The 23407-nt window shown below is 40.6% G+C and overlaps 1 protein-coding gene across 1 annotated transcript in view; it reads left to right on the forward strand.

Annotated features, from left to right (window-relative positions):
• The window catches only part of PAPPA2 (pappalysin 2), a 320327-nt gene that overhangs the window by 254936 nt on the left and 41984 nt on the right, over nucleotides 1-23407 (forward strand). The window contains exons 17-19 of the mRNA XM_007165366.2: nucleotides 11132-11300; nucleotides 12706-12841; nucleotides 14923-15032. Of these exons, the coding sequence (XP_007165428.1) occupies nucleotides 11132-11300; nucleotides 12706-12841; nucleotides 14923-15032 (415 nt within the window). The remainder of the gene's footprint in view (nucleotides 1-11131; nucleotides 11301-12705; nucleotides 12842-14922; nucleotides 15033-23407) is intronic.

The following is a 23407-nucleotide window of genomic DNA, read 5'->3' on the forward strand; positions in this document are numbered from 1 at the left end:
ATGAGACAGTAGATATAAAGAACTGAGCACAGTTCTTAGATCAAGCTTCAAGTCAGAAGTAGCTGCTGTTTCATCATCATCATCATCATCATCATTTCCAGCAGGTTAATACTCCTTTGTAAAATGACTGTTGCTTTTGGTGTGTTTAACAGCTAATCTTCTTCTTTAGCAAGGAATATACTCAGCTACATTTTTATCAGGGGCTGTTGTTTCCTGTCCTGTGGTTGGTTCCTTTGCCCCAGAAAAACAACATAGAGACCAGAAAGACTGAAGGTGGCATTCCAAGTGGGAAGTATAGGTCTTCAGTTACCAGGGCGGTAGGGGAGTGCATTTCCCCTGTCTATAAAGAAAACACACACATCGAAAGAGAAAGTTCATTAAATTAAAGAAAAAAAAATACATGTACTTCCCTCCACCAATCAGAACCTCCTCTGAATGTTTCATCTCATCCCAGTGTGAGTTATACAAATACTACCGTGGCTTCAAGTGGACCGTGAAAAGGAAAAAGGGGGATGTGGAGAAAAAGAAATGGAAATTAAATCGTCAGCACGATAGAGCTGGACATACTTCAAAAATTAGGGTGGGCAAATACAGTCAGGCTGGTCTTGGAGGAGAAGGGAAGGGCATGTCCTGGAGACATTACCTAGATTTTTAGTCTCTTTTGATCTTTTTGAACCATAGCTCAATTCTCTGAGGTTCAACTGATTTTATCCTACCATAAGAAAGGAAAGAAAGACTTGGCTAACGAAATGAAATGTGCAGTTGAGGCAAATGCTAAAACTCCTTAAGTACCCTGGATTTGTAATTTTAAAAATTCAGTAAAATAATATACCTCATTTGTAAGTTCTGTGTCATAACACTGTGCATATACATACATGACTAGATGCTAAACCTATGTATATAGAGACACACAGGTTAGCTCTGATTTGGCAATTAAGGGACACATGGTAATCTTTATGTACACTCATGCATCTGTGAGAAATAGAAATTTGTTTTCTTTCCATTAAGACATTGTCTGGCTTTATAATTAGTGTTTATAGTAAATACATTCGAAGTTTATCCTTGGAATCCTCAATTCTCTTGCCATTGTAGGATAATGTGAGATTTAGGCTAATTTACTACAGCCTCTTTTGGCATGAAAGTGACTAAACCTCTGCTCCAAGCCTTGGACACTCACACACACACCTGGGCACAGGCCAGCTTGCTGCTGCAGGCTTCACAGGCTCTGGTGATTGGCATGCAGCCTTCACTTTGAACAGAGCATTTGATGAACGTATAGATTTCCCTGTGACCTTCAATCCCAAGCTAGGGAGCATCTTGTTGTAAAACTGTCCTTTCTCTTCTGATATTATATTGACCACTGATTTCTCTATTAATCAGGAAAAATAATTTTAAAAATCTAACATGAGTAAGTGCTGGGTTGTTATATATAAACCATTAGGTTCTTCAACTCACAATTTCTCTCCCTGATGCCCTTTCTACACTTCCTTTTTCCTACCCCATCCCGTCTCAGGCTCCCTCTAAGCCCTTCTTCAGCATACTGAGTGAACATTTTGATTGTGAGCTTGCCTTTTTTCTTTAGTAATAAGGTCAGGTCAGGCCCAGCTAATTCATGAACTGTCTCCTGAAAGATTCTGGGTGGGACAAAAATCTGAAGAATTAAGTAGGGTGGAAAGATTGAGTAGAATGCTAACATTCCACACTTGTATCTCTCATACATGCACACACGCACACACACACACACACACACACACACACACACAGGGAACACAGAGGAAGAGAGAGAGAGAGAGTGATTTTGGTCATCAGAGCTAATAACTTCCACGGCTTATTGAACATTGTATGTACCAGTCATTGTACTACATGCTTTATATACACTAACTTATAAAATCTTCCAAAGACCCTGTAAGGAAGCTATTATTATCCCCATTTTTCAGATAGGAAAACTGAGAGAAGAAAGATTAGGTGACTTATTAAAAGTCAGAGACTTATGAAGAGCCACAGCTGGAGTTTGAGCATTAGTCTCCTGATTCCAAGTCATCTACTCTTAACCACTTTGCACACTATCTTCCTGATGGAAATTACCCAGTGAAGCCACTAGCAACCTGCTGAAGGTCACTGTGACCTCTGACTCTTCCTCTTCATTCAGGGAAAACTGGCAAAGAGAAGGTTAATCAGCCTTTCCATTCCAGCCCACATCAGAGGGATGAGGCAAATGCAGGGTTCACCTGTGTAAATTCTGAAGTCATTATGTAGGTCACAACTTGCCAGAATTTCTGATAACTCTTTAGTGGATTCAGGTCTTATCACTGCTGTGACTTCTGGACAAGGAGCCATGTAAAGAGCTTTGCTTTCTGGAAGAGCAACAATGATGGGCAGTGATGGATTCGTGAATTCCCCGGTGAGGGTGTGAATGTGTGGACATCCTGTGAGCAATTTTCATGAGGCCTGTGAGTTGGACTGACCAGGAATAGGAATATAACAATATCTAGAAGAAGAACTCTTCAACTAGAAACTTTATGAAGATAGCCAAAGGATTCCTTGCAAATGAGAGATCCTACCCTCTGAAGTGGAATTCATACAATTTGTGGCCCTTTTCTGCCAGACTTTTGTCCCACCCAGGCTCTTTTCCCCCACAGGGGCCACATATAGGCCTGTTTTTTTCCATTTAAACTTTAGACTAAGGCTTCAAACACACACTGCCTTTCACACTACTGGTTCTTGCATGCACTGCTCCTTCTACCTGGCAGGTCCTTCTCCTCTAACAAACCCATCTTTAAGCATTCCTTTCCTGGTATTCTTCCTTACGTCCCTCTTTGGGTTCCCACAGGTTAGTCTTCTGGCCTTATTATTGTATTAATAGTTGTTTCTACAACAGCAGGACCTAATGTAATGTATGGGCACATACTGGGTGCTTAATGAGTATCTGTTGACTGAACATATGAATGGACAAATACAGGCATACCTCATTTTATTGCTCTTTGCTTTATTATGCTTTGCAGATACTGCATTTTTTACAAATTTAAGGTCTGTGGTAACCCTGCATCGAGCAAGTTTATCGGTGCTGTTTTTCCAACAGCATTTGCTCATTTCGTGTCTCTGCATCACATTTTGGTAATTCTCGCAATATTTCAAATCCTCCACCAGCAAAATATTATGAGTCACTGAAGGCTCAGATGATGGTTAGCATTTTTTTTTAGCAATAAAGTATTTTTAAATTAATACATGTACATTTTTTAGACATAAAAGCTATTGCATACTTAATAGACCACAGTATAGTGTAAACATAACTTTTACACACACTGGGACACCAAAAAGTGCCTATGACTTGTTTTATTATGATATTCACTCTATTGCGGTGGTCTGGAACTAAACCCACAATATCTCCGAGGTATGCTGTAACTGAATGATGAAAGACAATGAAAGCAAGAGATTCCTATTTAAGGTTTCCATGTTTTAGACCCAGTTCACCCCTGCATTTCAGTGTAATCACCAGCTCCTCAAACACCCCCTGAAGGGAATAGATGTAGAATTATGTGGAATAATGTTAAGGTTTAAATTGCAGGCATTGGAGAAACCTCAGGATGTTTTTAGGTCTGGAGGTGACCTGAGCAGATTTAGTAGGAAGATAGCTCCGTCAGCTGTGTGAAGAATGCATGAGAGGGGCCAAGAGACTGGTAGAAAAGAGGTTCAATGGGGGCTGTTGAAGTGAGAGAGGCTGAGGGTTGGACAGTTTAGGCAATGAGACATGAAGAAGTGGCCCCAAACTTGAGGTAGGGGTTCAGACTTACGGCCAGGGCATTATCACATCTGCCAATTTGGAGACGAAGAGTTAGCAGCAGGAAGATCAAAGATAGAAGTGAGGGGTGGAGCTTTGAAGTAGAATTGACCCCATGCTTTTAGGGGTTAGCAGGTTGCTCATTCTGACAGAGAGGCTCTATTTTACATGGAAGAGGAGCTTTGTAAGTTGTAAGCATTTTTATGAGTCAGGGAAAAATGAAAGGTCAAAGCCCATGGGTCCGGTGGGATGACCCTGCTGATTACTATTGCTTGTCCAGTCAAGAGGACTGGGAATGGGCCTCAGGAGGCCTGGTGTGAGTGAGGGAAGAACAACTATGATCGGCTGTGGACTAGCTATGCCTGGAGTCTGCTGCTCTCCATTTAGGATGTTGGCTTGAGAAACCAGGTCTGCAGTTTGTTAAGAGGAAAGCTGGCCTGGAGCTTGGAAGCACTGATGGTTCTGTCTGGGGTGGGGTAGAGGACCGTGTCTTTTAAAATGGTCTAGAAAACTACTTCCTAAACTTTAACGTGCATAGGAATCACTTGGGGATCTTGTTAAAATGCAGATTCTGATTGAGTCTGTCTGGGTGGGAGCCTGAGATTCTGCATTTCTAAGCCCCCAGGTGGTTTCAGTGCTGTTGCTCTGGGAACCACCCTGTAAGCAGCAAGGGCCTAGAATGTTCTGAGTGAAGAAGCTTTCTAATTTCACTTCAGAAACTGACCACGTGCCCTGCAAAACGCTTAGCCAATTAATGCTTTGGTTTCCTAACCTACATAATGGAAATAGTAAGGCAGTTACTCCTTGTCCTTACCTTTCCTCTTTAGGGATATTCTGTGTGGTGAGACTTTGAGATACTCTGTACAAAGGCACAAAGTAAAGGGAAGTCATTTATCTGCAGCTCCATTTCTAATAACACTAGTGCTTCCAGATTTTGACTTAGGGATTGGCATCAGACAGATCACAGGCATACAGGCATACCTCGGAAATACTGGGGATTTGGTTCCAGACCATGGCAATAAAGCAAATATCATGATAAAGCAAGTCACATGAATATTTTTTGGTTTCCCAGTGTACATAAAAGTTATGTTTACACTATACTGTAGTCTATTAAGTGTACAATAGTATTATGTCTTTAAAAACAATGTACATAATTTAAAAATACTTTATTGCTAAAAACATGCTAACCATCATCTGATAACACAGGGTTGCCACAGACCTTCAATTTGTAAAAGGTGCAATACCTGTGAAGTGCAGTAAAGCAAAGCACAGTGAAACAGGTATGCCTGTACTGATCCCTGCTCTGCCATTAGGTAAACTCAGACAAGTTATTTTACTTTTCGAAAGCTACTTAGTTCATCTATAAAATAAACATCTATACATTCATTGAACCAATGTTTATTGGCACCTGTTCTGTACCAGGCATTATGCTGAGCACTGAGGATATAATAGAAAATAAGGTCTTGCCCTCACCAAGCTCGCATCCCAGTGGGCGAGGCAGGCAACACACAAAATAATTACAGAGTATGCATTCTATGCAAAAATACACAGGTGCTTTAATTAAAACCCAAAACCATTAGAGGTATAAAATAAGGATGCTCTTGGGTGGCAAAAACTATCCTTAGATAAGAAGAAGAGCCAGCCAGGAAAAGAACAAAAAGAAAAGCATCACAAGCAGAGAGAATGGTACCAACTTCCTTTGGCAGGAAAGAGCTTGAGTTGTGCTCGGGATTCTAGGTCCGGTGTGGACAAAGCACACTAAGTAAGATGAATGGGACGTAGGATGAGGTCAGAGAAAGTGTGGCCAACTCATGCAGGACCTCGTGAGTGAGAAAGTTTGGATTTTATTTTTCATGCAACAGGAAGCAATTGAAATGTCCTCAGCAGGAAAATGACATGTTCTAATTTATTTATTTGTTTTTACAAAAATATCCCTCTGACTGATGTTTGCAGACTAGGTAGGAAAGGGCCCAGAGGAGAAGTGAAGTCTCCAGTAAGGAGTTGAGAGATGGGAAAGTGGGCTAGTGCTCATGGCAGTGGAGATGCAAGAGATATGGGAACAGATGCTGGAGATATTTGGGAGGTAAAACTAAGAGGACCTACTGATGGATTGAATAAGATCATACTCACTTGGGAAAAAGGTAAGACTGAGACAAAGAGTAGAATCAAGGATGTCTCCTAAGTTTCAAATTTGGGCAACAGCGTAGATGGTGGTATCATTTGCTGAGCTGGGGATGATTACAGAAGAGCATGTGTGGAGAGAAGGGAATCAAGAACTCCCGTAATCACACAGGATGGGTTTGAGGGTAAAATGATATGGATATATATCCTTCTGTACAATGCCTAGCATTTCAGTGCTCAATATTTTATTGTTTTTCTGTTATTATTATTATTACTCATGAGGGACGACTCATTGGAGACACCAGATGCCCTTGATCAGTAAAGACATGATAATTCCCTTGGACTCAACAATCATACTTTTATTTTCTCCAATGAAAAATAAATATTACTTTTGAAAACCCTGCAGTGGTGATAGAAGGATGGGGTAGACTCATGTGTGTCTCAAGCAACATCAATCAAACTTTCAGCCAAGTTTTGATTACAAGATCTTTATTTCTGGCAATGATGTAAGAAGCAGAAAGAGCACAGCTGGATTTTCGGCACTAGGTGGATACCACAAGTTCTGGAAATTGGAAAAAGCATCTTCTAACTTGGAAATTGTGGTGATTTGTCTGGAGTAGTTAGAGGGAAAATAAATACAAACCTTCCCCTACCCCCAAACCCTCATGGTACCACTTACAGAGTAAGTTGTCTGGCTGTAACTGTCATGTTTGGTCTTTGCTAAGCATCCAGCCTTTTGGCCGGTGTTGTTAGGTGGGTGATTTTGCTCTCTGATTTCTACACCTATGGTTTATTTTTACTAGCATAGGAAAGTAGCATAGATTTTAGTAGTTTGCCAACCTGGCTACATTTTAAGACTGCTGACAAATTTAAAAATATAGAGTGTGAGGGCAGTTCCAGGAGATTTAGGCAAGCTAGTTTTTTCTACAGTTCCTACATGATTTTGATGGGGCTGGTCTACAAATGTCATTTGGAAACCATTGTTGGTGTTTCCAACACCATGTTGGGGTGTTATGTTATGATTTCAAAACTCTGAGTTCTATTCTTGCTTTTGCCTTTGACTTGCTTGATCTGTGACATTGAGCAAGTCACCTCATAGTTATTAATGTGCAGTTTCCTGCCTGTAAAATGAGATACTTTAGCCTCTCTTACTCCCCTGGGATAAAGAAAATACAGGGAGCTGATAGTCCGTAAATAGAATATTTCAAGTGAAAGGCACTTGCACTGGACTATCAGAAAAGTCTTGGAATCTCTGCCCTGGTGAGGGCCTGCCTGTGTGCTTTGTCTAATATCCAATGCCATCATTCTTTGAAATGCAAACCTATTCATTTCATGACTTAAAAAGTGTCCCTTAGCTTTTGACTCATACACTTTATGCGAAGGAGTTGGACCATTCTGAATAAACCAATGTTTTCATTAATGATTTTATAAGGGTCAGAGGTTACTCCTCAAGATCACCAAACTAGAAGAAACGCAGAGGCAGTTTTGGTACCGCTGGGGGTTAAAGTTCTGCCATTGTTATAGGCTTCAGTCCCCTTCAAGGGCCCGATGTGGAAACCAAATTTCCTGGAGCTGGGAGGAGTACAGGACACCCTGAATTCCTACCACAATCTCAGTCCCTTTTTGAACAAAGGCCAGAACCAGCCCATGACACTCAAGTGCCAAGCTCCATACCATGTGATCTCAAGAGTCATTTCCTAAGTGGGTATAGACAGGCATTGACATGGAGCCAGTGACACTGACCAATCAAATGCTTTGCGAGAAGTCTGAGGGTTGGGCCTGAACTGTGTCATCTGATTGATTGACATGCAGAAGACAGCCCCTGTATAAGGGAGATGAAACTGTAAGGAGAATCTGTGAGGTTGAGGGGGCATAGGAACCCCTGCAGGAAGGAAACAGGATTTCCTAGGGAAGCAGGACTCTCTCCCAACCTCTCCCCGCCCCTTCCTGTAGTGCCTCCTCCGGGGTCCAGGGGCACCCATGTGAACTGTGTTGCTTCCCTTGCCTCCTTACAGCCTTCTTCCTCCCTTATCACCGATATGACTGGTGATTTGCAGCACAGGGCCTGTCACATTACCTGGGTACCACCCGCAACACCCAACTCACTCTTCCCCAGCCAAGTTTGATCTCTCTACCCTCATCCTTGAGGTTATTAAACTGGCAAGGAAATATATGAAATCGGCATTCTTGAATGGCTCTCCACTCCGGGCAAGAAAAGGGAGGACTGTTTCCATGGCTGAAGCGTTCCAACCAATTCAGAGAAAAATACCACATGAAGTCAAAATATTGTTGTCCTGGCCAAGCAAGGGTTTTCCTTTATGACCATGCTGACATGCAAGGTTTACAGCCTTGCCTCTCCCCTGGTGTCAGTGGTATTGCCTGCTCTCTCCAGCTGGGGAATGACAGTTCAGCAGAGGTAGGGGAAGGATTTCATCTGTGGGAGGTGATAGAAAGGAGAGAGTCCCTGGGAGAATATAAACTCTGTAGTGTGAAAAAAGGGTAGACTATCCAGCCTAGGAGAGGGACAAAAATGAACTTCGTTATAGTAAAAAGAACTGCATACGCTTCCTTGAAAATCGATTAGAGAAGACATTTTTAAATGTCATCTTCCAGGAATAAAGACGCAGATGCAGAGAATGAACTTGAGGACACGGGGAGGGAGAAGGGTAAGCTGGGACGAAGTGAGAGAGTAGCATTGACATATATACACTACCAAATGTAAAATAGCTAGCTAGTGGGAAGCAGCTGCATCGCACAGGGAGATCAGCTCCGTGCTTTGTGACCATCTAGAGGGGTGGGTTAGGGAGGGTGGAAGGGAGATGCAAGAGGGAGGGGATATGGGGATATATGTATACATATAGCTGATTCACTTTGTTATACAGCAGAAACTAACACAACATTGTAAAACAATTATACTCTAATAAAGATGTTAACTAACTAACTAACTAACTAACTAAATAAATAAATAAAATGTCGTCTTCCTTTAGGGAAAGAAGCCTTATACTAAAGAGTACACAGTGTGTGATTTCATTTATATAAAGTTTAAGAACAGGCAAAATGAATCTAAGCTGATGAAAGTCAGAAGAGTGTGGGTTGCAGGGGTGTGGGAAGGTTCAACTGGGAAGAGGGATTTCTAGGGGGGCTGGAAATTCTCTGTACCTTAATCTGAGTGGTGATCACCCAGATGTATTCACACGTAAAAATTTCTTGAGCTATATACTGAGTTGTGCAATTTTCTATACATAATTTATTACTCAATGCAAAAATTTCAAATGAATCTTCTATTTTTGGTCACACTTATAAATGTGGCATCTGGATAAAGGGCTGTTCAGTAGGAGAGAGACATTATTGATATTCAAAGTGGATTGTATAGCATAAGAGGTGCAGCTGAGCCTGACCCAGGAAGGACCACAGGCTTCGGCAGCAGGATGACCTGGGTCCAAGCCCTCTCTGCAGCTTTTACTGTGGATCTTTGAGCTAGCTTTAAATCTCTCAGGCTCAGTTTCCTTCTCTGAAATGTGGGTAATAATATTTACCTTTAAATGCTGTTTGGGGGATTCAGTGAAATAATGTATGTAGGTGTCTTTCCAAACACCTGAAATACAGCTCAAAAATAGTATTTATCATTAACAGATAGTAGATATATGTCCACATAAACTATGATGCTAAAGAATTCCAGTCATAAAATCAGATTTCTATCCTAAAATATTACTGGGAATAAAGGTATGAATCTAAATAACTATTTAATAATAAGTTAAACACTCCTTCACGAATATCTAAGTGGATATTGTTAAAATATGTTAAACTATTAAAATTTATTTAAATTTTTTGAAATCAACTGCATTCTGTGCTGTAGGATCTTGGTCAAATTATTTAACATCTCTGAGTATGTTTATCTATAAAATGGGAATGATAATACTACTTCATTAGGGATATTCTGATGGTTCACTTTGTTAAAATATATACTGTGCTATGAAGTGTGCCTAACACACTGTGAATTTTGGTTAAATAATTCAATTTGGCAAATATTTGATTAATGCCTAATATAAGACAGATTTTTTTTTAGTTCTTGGGAATTAAAAACAAGAATAAAACACAGTCCTTGCCTTCAGGCAGCTTCCAACCTAGTGGGAAAGACAGACATGTACACATTTATAAAATAATGTGATAAATGTTGTACTAGTATAATATTAGAATACTGGAGAAGCATGCAGGGGTCATTGCATAAAAGTATGATAGTCCATTAAACATGTGTAGATGGTGGGCATATTTAAATTTAAAAAGAACATCGTGATACTGGAAAATAGAAATTTAAGGCCACCATGTGGTTGAATCAGGGGTCAAAGGATTATTTCTATTTTAAAATCACAAGCTTATCTTATGTTCTGAATCAGAAGTGGATACATTAAAACAGCCAAATGGACAGCACCTTCAGTTTGGCAGTGAGTTAGAAGGGGAAGGGGATGGAGTTTGCAGCAGCAAAACCTAATTCTGTTGACTACTGTCCATCACAAATGCAGTCTCTTTGGTTGGAGGCCACATCTGTGCATGCGAAGGAAGGACAGTTCTTCCAGGACACTGTTGAGTCGTGTCTACTCAAGAATCTCACGAAAGCTATGAATGATTTCCAAGAAAAAACTGGACTTGTAAGCAAACAAAATGGCCATAGTAATTTCCACTGAGGCTCTTGCCCTTCTGAAGTTCAGGGTAAGAGCCTCTGTTTTAAGAAGACCCCTACTGCTGTTATCTTCTCCCCTCTTTGGAGAACCAATAAATATTGGCAGCTTCATTGATTACATTACCATATTAACACTGATGATCCTCAAATGACTTCCGGATAGTCCCCTGAGTGTGTGATAATCATTTCTATACTCCATCCTACCAGGTATTTCCAAGTGCACTTGGGTGTGAGACTGCTCTAAGATGAAGAGCTTAATGAAAACCCAACTGAAAAAGTCTAGATGCTGCTCTGATAGTTATAAAAACTCTCTGGATAGTAATATACAAAATATTGCTATATAACAGCTAATGTGATCACTGCTATTACATGCATATTACTATTTTTACTTCCATGACTTAGAAATTAGACTAGAGAGGTGTGACATTTGGCTAACGAGACCCAACTGCCCCTGTCTATTTGCTAATCCTTAGCCCATGTTACTGAGGGTCCAGTCTTCTCCCATAACCTCCTTGAGGGACTTTGATGGGCTATTTTGCTTTATGTCTTATCAGCAAGTTCCTGAAGATCCAGTGCCTGGAAGATGGAATCTGGGAGCAAGGCAGCTGCGTCCCAGTGGTATGTGAGCCCCCCTCTCCTGTCTTTGAAGGCATGTATGAATGCACCAACGGCTTTGAGCTCAACAGCCAGTGTGTGCTCAACTGTAACGAGGAAAGTAAAAGGGTAAGGATGACTTGAACTTTATTTTGGATCAGGCTGTGCTCTAGTCTTGGTGACCAATCCAAGAATGTTCCGTAGAAATGATCTAAATGAATTGCAACAGGCAGGGCCTTACCAAGCTGGGATTCTAACCAGGGGTGTTGATATTATTTGATAGGGAATTCAGAAGAGACCACGTTTTTGGAATATTCTCTCCTGACTTCAGAACTTCCTCTTGGATAAGAACAACCTGATGGGTTGGGTACCTGGGTAAATTGCAAAAATGCTGTGATTCTGATTTGGCAGTGTGATTTCCTCTGATCTAACTTGGCTAGAAATGCTGGTATTACACTTTTTAATAGAACAGAGTCCTGAACAGAAACACGAATTCCTCAGCAAAGGCAAAGCCGAATGCGTTGTTTGACTATTATTCTCCCTAGGATTTTGGCGTGAGAGGTCTCAAGCAAAAACCACAGTCTTATCGTGGTTATGTGACTAAAATCAATTTTATTTTAGAATCTTTTCAAGTACCACACACATACACGAGACAGGAAGTTAAGCAGACTTCCTAGGCAAAGATCAATGACCTTGACTGCTCTCCTGGAACATGCCTTTATGTCAGTGTCCAGTACTCCAAGGTAAACACTGCAGGACAGATTTGAAAAGAATACTCCATGAAATGAGACCCCTTAGAAATCAACACATCTGTTTACACTGATTGTTTAAGGAGTCAAGGAGTTGGCCAGATGAAGGGAGAGTTATTGTAATTCTAAAATCTTACTTTCTTGGGGTTTGTGAGTTAGTGCTACTCTCTGTGTTCTGCCTATAGTATACTTTGTGATTTCTGGGGATGTGAAGCCAAGAGTTACACAAACCAGCATACATGTGGAGAAAGGGACTAGAACTTTGGTGAGATCAAAAGCATCTATGATGTGTCCATTCAAGCAGAAAGGTAAAAAGCACCTCCAGAAAAATTATGAATTAGTTTTACGGGCTCAAACTCATCTTGAAAAAAATCTGACATTTGCCACAAGCAGCATCTGTGGGATAGTATGGCTGGATCAATGCAAAACAACACCATCGGGGAAAAAAATTCCAAAAACTATCTCAGAATACATGGGCTACTGTTGATAGCTCACCGTGTCCTTACATCCAAAGGAAAACACATTGTTAATGAATTTTATTAATGACAAAATTGTTCATGATTCCTTCACATCAAAACATCAAAAACTTGTCTTGGCTTTTTTTTTGGGGGGGGGGGGGGGGAGGCGGTGGTCAGAAACAACATGGTTTATTATCTCAATATTGTCTTTTAGTCCAGGTTCTAGAAGTTGGAGAACACTACCATTTAATCAGACCACCTTTTCCCCCACTCTAAAGGAAGTTAGCAAAACAATAAGGTACATGTGTTTGACTTTTGATATTCTAGCTTCCCATCCTCTGCACGAAGGAGGGACTGTGGACCGAGGAGTTCAAGTTATGTGAGAACCTGCAAGGGGAATGCCCACCACCCACCTCGGAGCTGAATTTCGTGGAGTACAAGTGTGAACAGGGATACAGGATTGGTATGTTTGGGAAGGGATGCTGACTTCTGCTCCCAAGTAATCCTTAACTAGGACTGGCTGGATCTTGAATCAGATTCATTGTTCTCCCTGAGGAGTGGATACAAATTCAAGTTAACTCTTAGCTGCTTCAGTAAAAATGAAATTTATGACAAATTTGTGTTTTTTTTATTCCTCCACTCATGTGTAATGTTGTTGCCGCTGCTGAGCCATTTGTATAGTGTCTGGTCACGTTACCCACTTCGCAGCAGGCTGAAAAGTGGATTGATTTGTGGCAGGAGTAGTAGTTCTAAGAGGAAAGGTGGAAATGTGTAGACGCACACCACGCATGTGCTGGGCGCCTCCTCCCTTCTCTCTGCTGTTGTTACTGGAGCAGAGAGTTCCTGAAAGGAACAATTTGAAATTGCCTTTGCTTGCCTGGCTCAGCAGCCATTCCTTCTGTACAGGGGATTAGGCTCCAGAACCTAGGGGTAACTTCTTAATGCAGTCATTGAAATTAAAAGTCTCTGTGGCCAGGGCCGATTGAAAGTCAAGTTGACTTAAATTTGCTCTGGCTGGACTTAAGCATCATAGAAAAGAGATGCTGTCTGTGGAAAACTTTGTGAGATTAACCCGAAGTTTTGAATTGTACAAGCAAGGAGTAATTTTCCAAGTCATTCTAACGTTTGTAATGCCAGTAGGTATAATTTGAGTTAATGAGAAAGCTTGTTAGTTTCTGAGAATGTTCTTTACCATCTTCAAGTTGCTCTTTGCACTGAGAAATCTTAAGGTCAGGCAAGGAGTAGCGGAATGCTGAGATCATGCGTCTTGTGTGGTGTCTCATGAGAAAATTCTTATCTCCCCACCCTCTAATTTTTACATTAATATGTCACACGCACACGTATATAGAGTCCTTAAGAGTCATGTAAGTCAACAAAAAACATTAATAGAAGTAAGTGTGAGCTGAAAAGCAACTTGGAGATCATCAAAATCTTTAGATGAGGAAATAGAGAACCCTGAGAGTCCGCCTTCTTTGAATAGAATTTTAGAAGATACTTAAGACACCACATACAAAGAAATAAAGCAAGATTTTCCTTTAAAAGGCCAACACATGACCAAAATCTCTGCTTCTGATTTCCCCTTGTTTCCTCTTTTAATCACATAGGTTTCTTGGCTGCCTGTGTAATGATCTTCAGTCTAGCGGGCATTATAAATCCACCTTCATGATTTCTGGGCCATTTTTTCCCCAGCTAGTAAAGTTCTTAGGTAGTAGATGTTGCAGTCATAAGCTTCCAGGAAATCATATGAGCAGAAATGGTATTAAAAGTACTTAAAAGGCATCAACCAATCCAGGTAGACTTTGGCTGGCCAGAGTCCTGGAGTGGGGTATTGGAGGTCTACGAGACCAGGAATTAGATCTCTTATTGCTGAGTCATACAGAGATTCAGGGATTCCAGAGGAGGGGTTATATTGGACTAGAAGGAGAAAGGGCATTTGGGCCAGGGGAGTTAACTTGAGGAAGTGGCTCTTTACTAGTTAGTGTAGGAGTATCCCTACAGGTACACAGTAGATGAGTATCGACCCTGCCTATGACCATGTTAATGAGGTGACCTACAACGTAGAAAGCAATTGTTTTTGTATTTCCCTGGTGGCACAGTGGTTAAGAATCTGCCTGCCAATGCAGGGGACATGGGTTCGAGCCCTGGTCTGGGAAGATCCCACATGCCACGGAGCAACAAAGCCCGTGCGCCACAACTACTGAGCCTGTGCTCTAGAGCCCACGAGCCACAACTGCTGAAGCCCACGTGCCTAGAGCCTGTGCTCCACAGCAAGAGAAACCACCACAATGAGAAGCCCAAGCACCGCAATGAAGAGTAGCCCCCGCTCGCCGCAACTAGAGAAAGCCCGTGTGCAGCAATGAAGACCCAGAGCAGCCAAAAATATAAATTAATTAATTAATTAATTAATCAATTTAAAAAAGAATTGAGCAGAAAAGAAAAAAACAATTAAAAAAAAGAAAGAAAAATCAAAGCTAATGATTCCAAGATGTAAAAGACTGAGATGTGGGAAGTTCAAGTCTCTTTTGTAAATTTCTGTTCCTTCAGGTGCAGTGTGTTCCCCATCGTGTATAATCCCCCCTAGCGATCCCGTAATCCTTCCTGAGAACGTCACTGCTGACACTCTGGAGCACTGGATGGAACCTGTCAAAGTCCAGGTGAGGAAAGGATCATTTTTATGTGCCGAGGATGTAAGACAGCTGAACAATTCTCGACCGGCAGCATATTTCCTGGAGTAATTTCAGAGGCTTTCAAAGCATCCTTAGAGCAAACAACCACATGGATCATTCCTAGAGAGAAGGATTGAAAATCAAGAAAAAAAAAGAGAAAAGCTTGAGAAAAAAGATGACCAATATCCAAAGGAAAGTTTAAAAGATAATATAGAAGGAAGACTCAGAGACATAAAGAATGATAATACAGGAAGGAAATTGAAAGAGAAAATTACCACTAATAAAAAAATAGGAAGATAAATTAGAAAAGATGAAAATAAAACTGAAAACAGAGAGAGAATGACTAGAGGAAGTAAGGAAAGTTACCTTTCCTGCCTCCATTTCCCACTCTCTCTAAACCCCAAAATCCTCTCTGGACCCTCTGATATTCAAAGTCAGTCATGAGCGAGATCCATTACATCTCTGAGCTTTCCATTCGTTTTCATCCTCATTTGAAACCCTGAGGATTCTGCCTCCCTGCAGGGTCCACTGGTTCCTACTTTCCCTCTCACACCCCTCCTGTCTCTGGGCCTGGGAGAGGAGCAGATGTCCTCCTGTCTCCTCAATGCCACTTCCAAACTCTTCTCCCTGCCTCCTCCCTGAAATCACCCACATTTGAATCTAATGCCAACAGAATAAAGCACTCACCACCCTCAGTGCAGCTGTCATCTTCTGACCCTCAGTTCACTCCCTCCCCCGATTTTTTAACCACTTTAGCTCCTGGCTCACAGTCACTTTACCTAATATTCCTGGCATAACTCTTACTGATTTCAACATCCACACACTGGGTCCTTCCCACACCTGGGTTCTCAGTTCCATGGCCTCCTTTGACCACCTTTACCTTCCTGACTTTCTCTCCCACATGCTTTCCTTGGCTCACTCTAATCTTGCCACAGTGGCTCTTGGCTAATTCTTGAACATGCCAGGCACACTCCCACCGCAGGACTTTTGCCCCGTGGTTCCCTCTGCCTAGAATGCTATTCTCCTGGGTATCTTCATGTCTTGCTCCTTTGCTTCCTTCAGAATTTTACTCAAATGTCAGGAAGGCCTCCTTTGACTACTTATCTAAAATTTTAACTCCCCTAAAACTTTGTTTCCCTTCCCTCTTTTATGTTTTTCTCCTTAGGACTTATCATGACCATGCATATTTTATATTTTACTCATTTATCTTATGTATTAGTAAGTCTCTTTCCACCACTAGAATAAAAAGGTCAATGAGGGATTATTGTTCACTACTATAGCCCCAGATCCTAGAACACTAACTGGTATGTAATAAGTGTTCAATAAATATTTGTGAAATGAGTAAATGAAAAAGAGAAAGAAAAGGCTATATAAGATGTGAATGGAGACGATCTTGTAGTCAGGAAGTTATTTCTTCTTAGAATCGGAGGGTGGGGATATCAGAAAGCCTGAGAGCTTTGTTGCTTTATTAGACTGTCTAATAAACAAAAACCTTGGAAGGCTATTCCCACAGAGTCACCAAGAGATGGACGCTAGAGATATACCACATTTCATTCGGAAATCATTCTCAGATTGCTCCTTTTCCCTCACAGGCTAATTGTGCTGTCTTATTGGCAGGGATGTGTGTTAAAGCAGGAGGATCAGGAACAAATACTCTTAAATATGCTTTGGGGTGGGGGGTGGGAGTAGCATGACTCTATTAATTCAGTCAGTCACTCACTCAGCAAACACTTATTGGGGCTTACTATGTGCCCTGGAACTGTGCTAAATGCTGGGAACATGAAAAGGAAAAAAATGAGAGTCCTTCTGTTTACAAGACTTATAATATGCCCACGAAAACAAACATTTATAATAATGCAACATGGGAAATGGCTTGCTTGTGGTAGAAGAGCTGTGGGAACACCCAAGAGGAAGCATCTAATTCTTCTGCTCAGGAGCTTTGGGGAGTTGGGGAAGGATCAACAGACCAGGAAGCTTTCCCTGTGGGTCTTAAACTATGATCGAGGGGGAAATTCTAGAGGATAAGGAATGGTAAGAAGTTCTATGTGTCTGAAACCAGGGTATTGCGGTGGTGAGGGAGAGGGGAGATGGGAGCTAGAAGGATGAGATAGGGCAGCGGCAGGTGGACGAGATCCTGTAGGGCATGGCGACCCCTCTTAGGATGTTGAACCCAATGAGAACACTGTGCAAAAGGGGGCCCACCACGAGTGGGAGGGCGCTGGGAAGACCGTATGGAGCAGGAAGGAGAAAGCCAGAAAAACACCTTGTCTGGTTCTCCCATCCCAGCCTTTCTAGACTTTCTGTCCCATTTCCCACAGTCTGTTGTGAAGGTTTAGCTGGAATTACAGTACCTGGATAAAGAACTTCTGCCTCATGCTCACGGAGTGCCAGATGGTCTAGACCCTTTCTGTCAGTCCCTTGAACTCAACTTCTTATGATGAAAGACTTCTCTTTCTCTATAAGCAGCTAAAGGGGGAAAGGCTTGGGATGTTTACGATCCATTTGTTTCACTTGAGAAATGAACTGCTTCAGGAACCCTTCTACAATCACTTCAGCATCTACCCAACAAGACATCCGATGGGCACAATCGATGCATGTAGGGTTTGTCAGGCCAGAGTGCAGGCCTTCCAGTGATGGGGGGGGTCTCCCACCTCTGCTTTCCAAATGGGACATTCAGAGAAGAGCAGTTCACTTTTCTTCGTGAAGACAACAGGGATACCAATAACAGAGACGTGACTATTTCCAAACTGGAAAACAATATCTTCTATTTTATTAAAACCTCCCCTTTCTCAACTATCCTTCGGGGGAGTCATTATTATTTATTTACCTCTATTCCATAGCATTTTGTTCATGTTTACATTCCTAGTTCCTTTTTCAGTGCTGGGCAAATTATAGGTGTCTTAGGAATGTTGGTTGAGTAAGCAAAGAAATTGCTATAGCATCATTTTCTACTTTGAAAGTAAATATATACTTTCTCCTCAAACTGGGAGCACTTGCTGCAGCTTCGTACTGCTACGTATAATTATATCCTTGTCAATTTCAAGTTGCCCACCCCAGAAAGAAAATGCAGGATTTATTTTCTTCTTAAACCAAACACCAAATGTTATCATTTGTATCACTGCATTTATCATGACTATGGTCTAGTCAAGAAAAAGAAGTCAGTGGAAGCAAAGGAAATAATGATGAGGCTATTGCCCTTATGTACCCAGGTCCTCAGAGATGAGATTATGCCCCAACCATAGATGGTCCCATTTTGTGGCACTCAGTGGCTCTTGAAGGGTGGGAAATCTAAGCTTGTCCTCACAAAGAAGGAGAAATGCCTTATACACCAAAGCAGTTGTATTAAATGAAAGTCTTCTTCGAGTAAAAGCCTTGTAACTTACATTGATTTATCTTGAAGGATGTTCCATATTGTACTCAATCTTAAGTGTTGGTGTCCTTCAGAATCACTTGGGCAGTTCGTAAAGGGAGCAGACCTGGGTTCCCCCCTTTAGAGAGACTGCCAAAGCCTTGGGGTGTGCATTTTTTAACAAGCACCCCAGGTAATTCCACGGTAATGCTTTGTGAAACACTGTTATTATAAAATAAAATACTGGCAACATAAATATTTTAAGTACAAGTACACCTATTTGGAGCCTGGCTCATTTGTTTAGTAAATGATGATCTCCTATTTCATGTAAACCCTTGCTATCTCCCATACTTCAAATACCTGGTATCTGGCAAGACTACAGAGCAATGGATTAAATTGCATCATTTTCTCTAGTCTGCTTCCAATGACTTCATTCTTTGTAATAAAAATGATATCTTACATTTGGATAACGCTTTATTGCTTTCAAAGTTGTGTATATATACATAATACATATATTTTGGAAATTTATCATTTCATTTGAATCTTCTCACAAACCAATAAACTAAGAAAGGAAGATTTTATTATCCTTATTTTCCTGACAAATTAGATGTTGTCGGATTATCTGTTCAAGGTTGCACAGCTTTCAAGAAATGGAGAGAGCAGTGCAGCCAACTTTTCTGACTCCAAGTTCAGTGATTTCCCCTGAATCACCCTGTTGGCTGTAGTCCTTTTTTCCCCCTGGTGTGTGTTTGGGTTAGTTTGCCTATCAAATAGAAAAGAAGTCACTTGCCCCAACTATGAGAACCTCCTCATTCCCACATTTCCCTTCCCTCCCCGTGAAGTCTAACAAAAATAATTTAGAGAGATATTTCCCTGTAATACTGCTTTTCCTTGTTGTGAAAGAGTTTGTTTTTAAAGAACAATCAAGTATACGTTTTAGGTTCCTATAACATTTATGTGCCTGTCTCTGGGGGTTCTACTGGTTTTTATTCCTGAACATGATACCTGACTCCTAGAATAATATACTTTTCATTAAAGGAAGAATTTCCGAGGATTTAGGTAGTCTGGGGATTTGATGAAAAACAACTCAAAGTGGCAACTGTCAAAAGAAAAGTGAGGTCCTCCTGCGTTCAAATACTATATGACTTACCCCTTGGAGCCTCTGCTCAACAGCAAGAATGAGGATGGTATTATCTATCTTGAAGTGTTGTTATAAAAATTCAAAATAACACTTTTGCAATGTCTTGCACAGTTTCTAGCACATAGTTCTGAATTATGTAAAAATGGAATTTAAGTTCACTTAGTACAAATCTTACCTTTGGAAATTTCCAACCTCTCTGAAAAGATATCACCTGCTATCTATAAGAAAGAAAAATATTGTTCTATAAGTTCTATGCTTTGCTTGTTAGTGTGTGTAGATAGAGGTGTGTAGGTCATTTGTTTTTTTCTGTGCCTTTTACAAATGGGGCTGGGAAGACAATTAATGGCCATTCAGTGCTTCCTATTGGACACCTCTGACTGAAGAAGCAATTTCTAACGGCTCTGGTTAGGAGACTCAGAAGAGAGTAAGGATGAACATATACTATTATTTCTAAATGTTTCAAGGGCATGCTGGCTGTAGGAAACATGAAGTAAGGATTTGAAATTCCCAAGTGGACTTTCTGGGCCTTTGTTTTTGTAATGGCGTTTTCCTCCTTCACCTACTGCTCCCAGGGATTTAGACCTTTCTATGGTGATGGCATCAGCAGAGACATATCCCTACAAAAGAGACGATGCCAAACAAAAGGACTTCTTGGCTGTCAAATAAATCCCTGGTAGTCAGGGTGACTGAGCAGTGGAAACTGGCAGCTGGGACAGACAGGAGACAGCCAACTGCCCAATCAGTACCATTGCTCATATCTACGGGGTCTGAGCTGAGGGTGTAGGAAGAGCTCCCCATGGACTTCCGCTGAGAGCATTTAGTGTTTTTCTCATCCCTGCTTTTCCTCTTCTTCATTTTCTGCTTTTCTTCCTTTTTTCTGTCATTCTAACACCAAACTGTAAGAGTCTTGGGGGTAGGAATTATGTCTTCCTCAATGCATGATTCATTTCACCCGTTGCTCAGAACGAGGTTGCTGTGTGAAACCAAAGAGCTCAAAGAAGACAATGCCTCCCACCTCCACAGAGCCATTTCTCATGGCAAACCTTTGGATTTTTCCAGAAAGCCTATTTAAGGTTGATTTTTTATTATTGTCCCTTAACCACTGTGTCTAGAGAATGTTTTATTATATCTTGTGACTTTCCTGTTTAAAATAGGAAAATTGACATTTTGACTTACGTTATAAAGAAGTGGTCTTTTGAGAACCAGATTTCGTGGAGAGATTTTTGTTTTGTTTTGCACATAATAAGGCAATTGTTTGCATGTAAACGAGTTTTTCTAAACTGTATTTGAAAATGTTTCTTTCTGAAATACAAAATATCCATCATAACATCTCATTTCCCCTATTAGTCTGCTTCATAAATTCAGTTTGCCCAGATTGGATAATCCTTTTTTTCTTTTTTTTTAAGTATATCATAATTAGGAATTAGTGAGGTCCAAATTAATGAGATTTTCCTGCGGCTACACACGTTAGGTTTGCAAAGTTCTCAACGCTACACGGAACCCTCTCTCAGCTCCCCAGCTCTTCAACAGAATTGCTCAGTCAAAACAAACCTTATAACTTCTGACTTTGTTTTCCCAAGTTGGTCCCCAAAGGATTAATAATTCCTTAAATAAAATCAAAATGTTTTAAGAGGAAGAGAAAAACAGGAGGAAAAAAAGGAGATAATAGCCTCCAGAAGTCACAGTTTCCCACTAAATGGTCTCACCCTCCCGTCTGTCCCCTCGTCTCCTAATCCTCCCCCTCCCCCCACCCCCAGTGTCCTCTTGATGGGTGCAGTTGTGTGTAACAGCTCCAGTGACACTTGCCACACATCATGGGAGAACAAATCCCTCAGACATGAGTCATGAAAAAATCTTTTTCATCTGTTTAAAACGTGGCATTGTTCCCTCTCTGCTTGAGTAAGTCTCAGGCATCAATTCCCTCTTCTCCAGAGAAGAGTAGACAAGAGTGTCTTGGAGGATGAGGGAAGAATAACCACAAAGTATATTGCAGGGTAATGTGCTATGGTCCAAATAAATATGCAAAATAACACTGTATTTTATTTAGGGCTGCATACATATATGGTAATAAGGAGATCATCACAAACCTGGGCAGGAGCAGAACTTTGTGATCTGATGTGATTAGTAGCCCATTCTGTCAAGTAACTATTCCTGATAAAAAAACAATTGAGCAATTTTGTATTAGACCTTAATGTTGGCTAACCATCAGTCTTGTGACCTTTAACAACACATTTAACCAGGCAACAGCCTTCATACAGCCCTATGACCATCCTAATAACCCTTAACTGGTTTTCTTTCCCTCTTTCCTCCCTCCCTTCTCTCTCTCTCTCTCCCCTCCTTTCTCCCCCACCCCATCTTCTCCTTTCCCATCTCTGCTCTCCCTTTGTTCTTCCTTTCTTCTCTTTTTTCCCTTGCTTTTTCAAAAAAATTAAAACAGTCCAACCAAGAGGAAATCTTTAAACTGGTTTTCTCATGAACTTTTTCTTTTTGAAAAGTTGAAAACAAATCCTTGGCCCTTAGTTTTCACAATTGATTCATCTGAGAAGTGGCTTGCTAATAGTACAACAACTATAGTTATAATTATATACAAATGTATAGAAATAATAATTTTAAAATTCAGAATAGTTGTTACTAATAGGGAGGATGGAAGGAGAATGATGTTGGAGGGACATACATAAGGGACATTAATTGAATCTCTAGTGACAAACTCTGGAAGCAGATAAAACAAAGTGTTATGATTTGATAAAGCTGGGCAGAGGATATAAGGTTGTTTTTTCAATTATTCTCTATAGCTTTTCAAATGTAATATATAGGATTATAATTTGTCAAAAATATTCCAGAAAATAAGAAAATCATATTGAACTGTTAAACGATAAACTGAGGCATATTAAATATTTTAAGAGTTTATCTGAGCAAAAATCAGTTCAAATCGGGTAATGCCAAACCGGGTTTAGGAGTGCTCCGCCAACAGCAGCTGGGGAGAGACTTGATTATAGAGAAAAGGCAGAAGCAAAGTAAGGAAATTATTAATTGGTTATAGCTTAAAGCCAAGTTGGTTGTTCATGACTGATTGCCCTTTGGTTTCAATTTCATAACCTTGAGACATTGACAGGCTTAGATTTTGGTTTGCTGCCACAGGCCACCATGGCATTAGAGCCACCTCAGTGTAATGGCCTCCTTGTTTAATTAATTTAACACACCTCACCAGGAGCTAGCCCTTCTATGCCAACTTCTCACTAGTTTTCCTCCCATTTCACTTTCCTCTTTGACCTCGCTACCACAAATGTGCCCATAAAATGTAGGATCTGAAAAACATTTGAAATTTTCCTCCAATTTTGATCAGTAAGTAGTTATTCAATTACTTCTATATGCAGATCTTTTCATATGAGATGAGTGACTTTCATAGGCCAGAAGATAAAGAAGAAACCTAAAGATACAACAACCTATTTAATGGTTGACAAGTACTTGTTGAACATTTTCTCTCTCTAAGTCACTGAAATAAGATGTGTGAGCGGGAGAGAGTCCCTATTCTCAAGGATTTTGCAGTCTAGGAAGGTATATGACACAGGTACCAGAAACTTTTGTAATCTGTACAGAGATCAAGGAGGTTGCCAGTCTGCATTAGTCTTAAGACTGAATTATAGAATATTACAAAATTCATTGAGATGGGTATTGTCAATTCCACTATCATGAGTTTATTGAACAGATGTAGTTGCACATGTATAAAATGATTTATACATAAGCTTTGTTTGTTAGAGCAAAAGACTGAAAATAACTTTAATATCCATTAATATGGATCTGATTAAGTAAATTAAGGTACATCCATGAAATGGAATAATATGCAATCAATAGAATGCAGCAACCCATATACCA

This window comes from Balaenoptera acutorostrata, chromosome 1 (genome assembly GCF_949987535.1).
Source record: "Balaenoptera acutorostrata chromosome 1, mBalAcu1.1, whole genome shotgun sequence".
Taxonomy (NCBI): Eukaryota; Metazoa; Chordata; class Mammalia; order Artiodactyla; family Balaenopteridae; genus Balaenoptera; species Balaenoptera acutorostrata.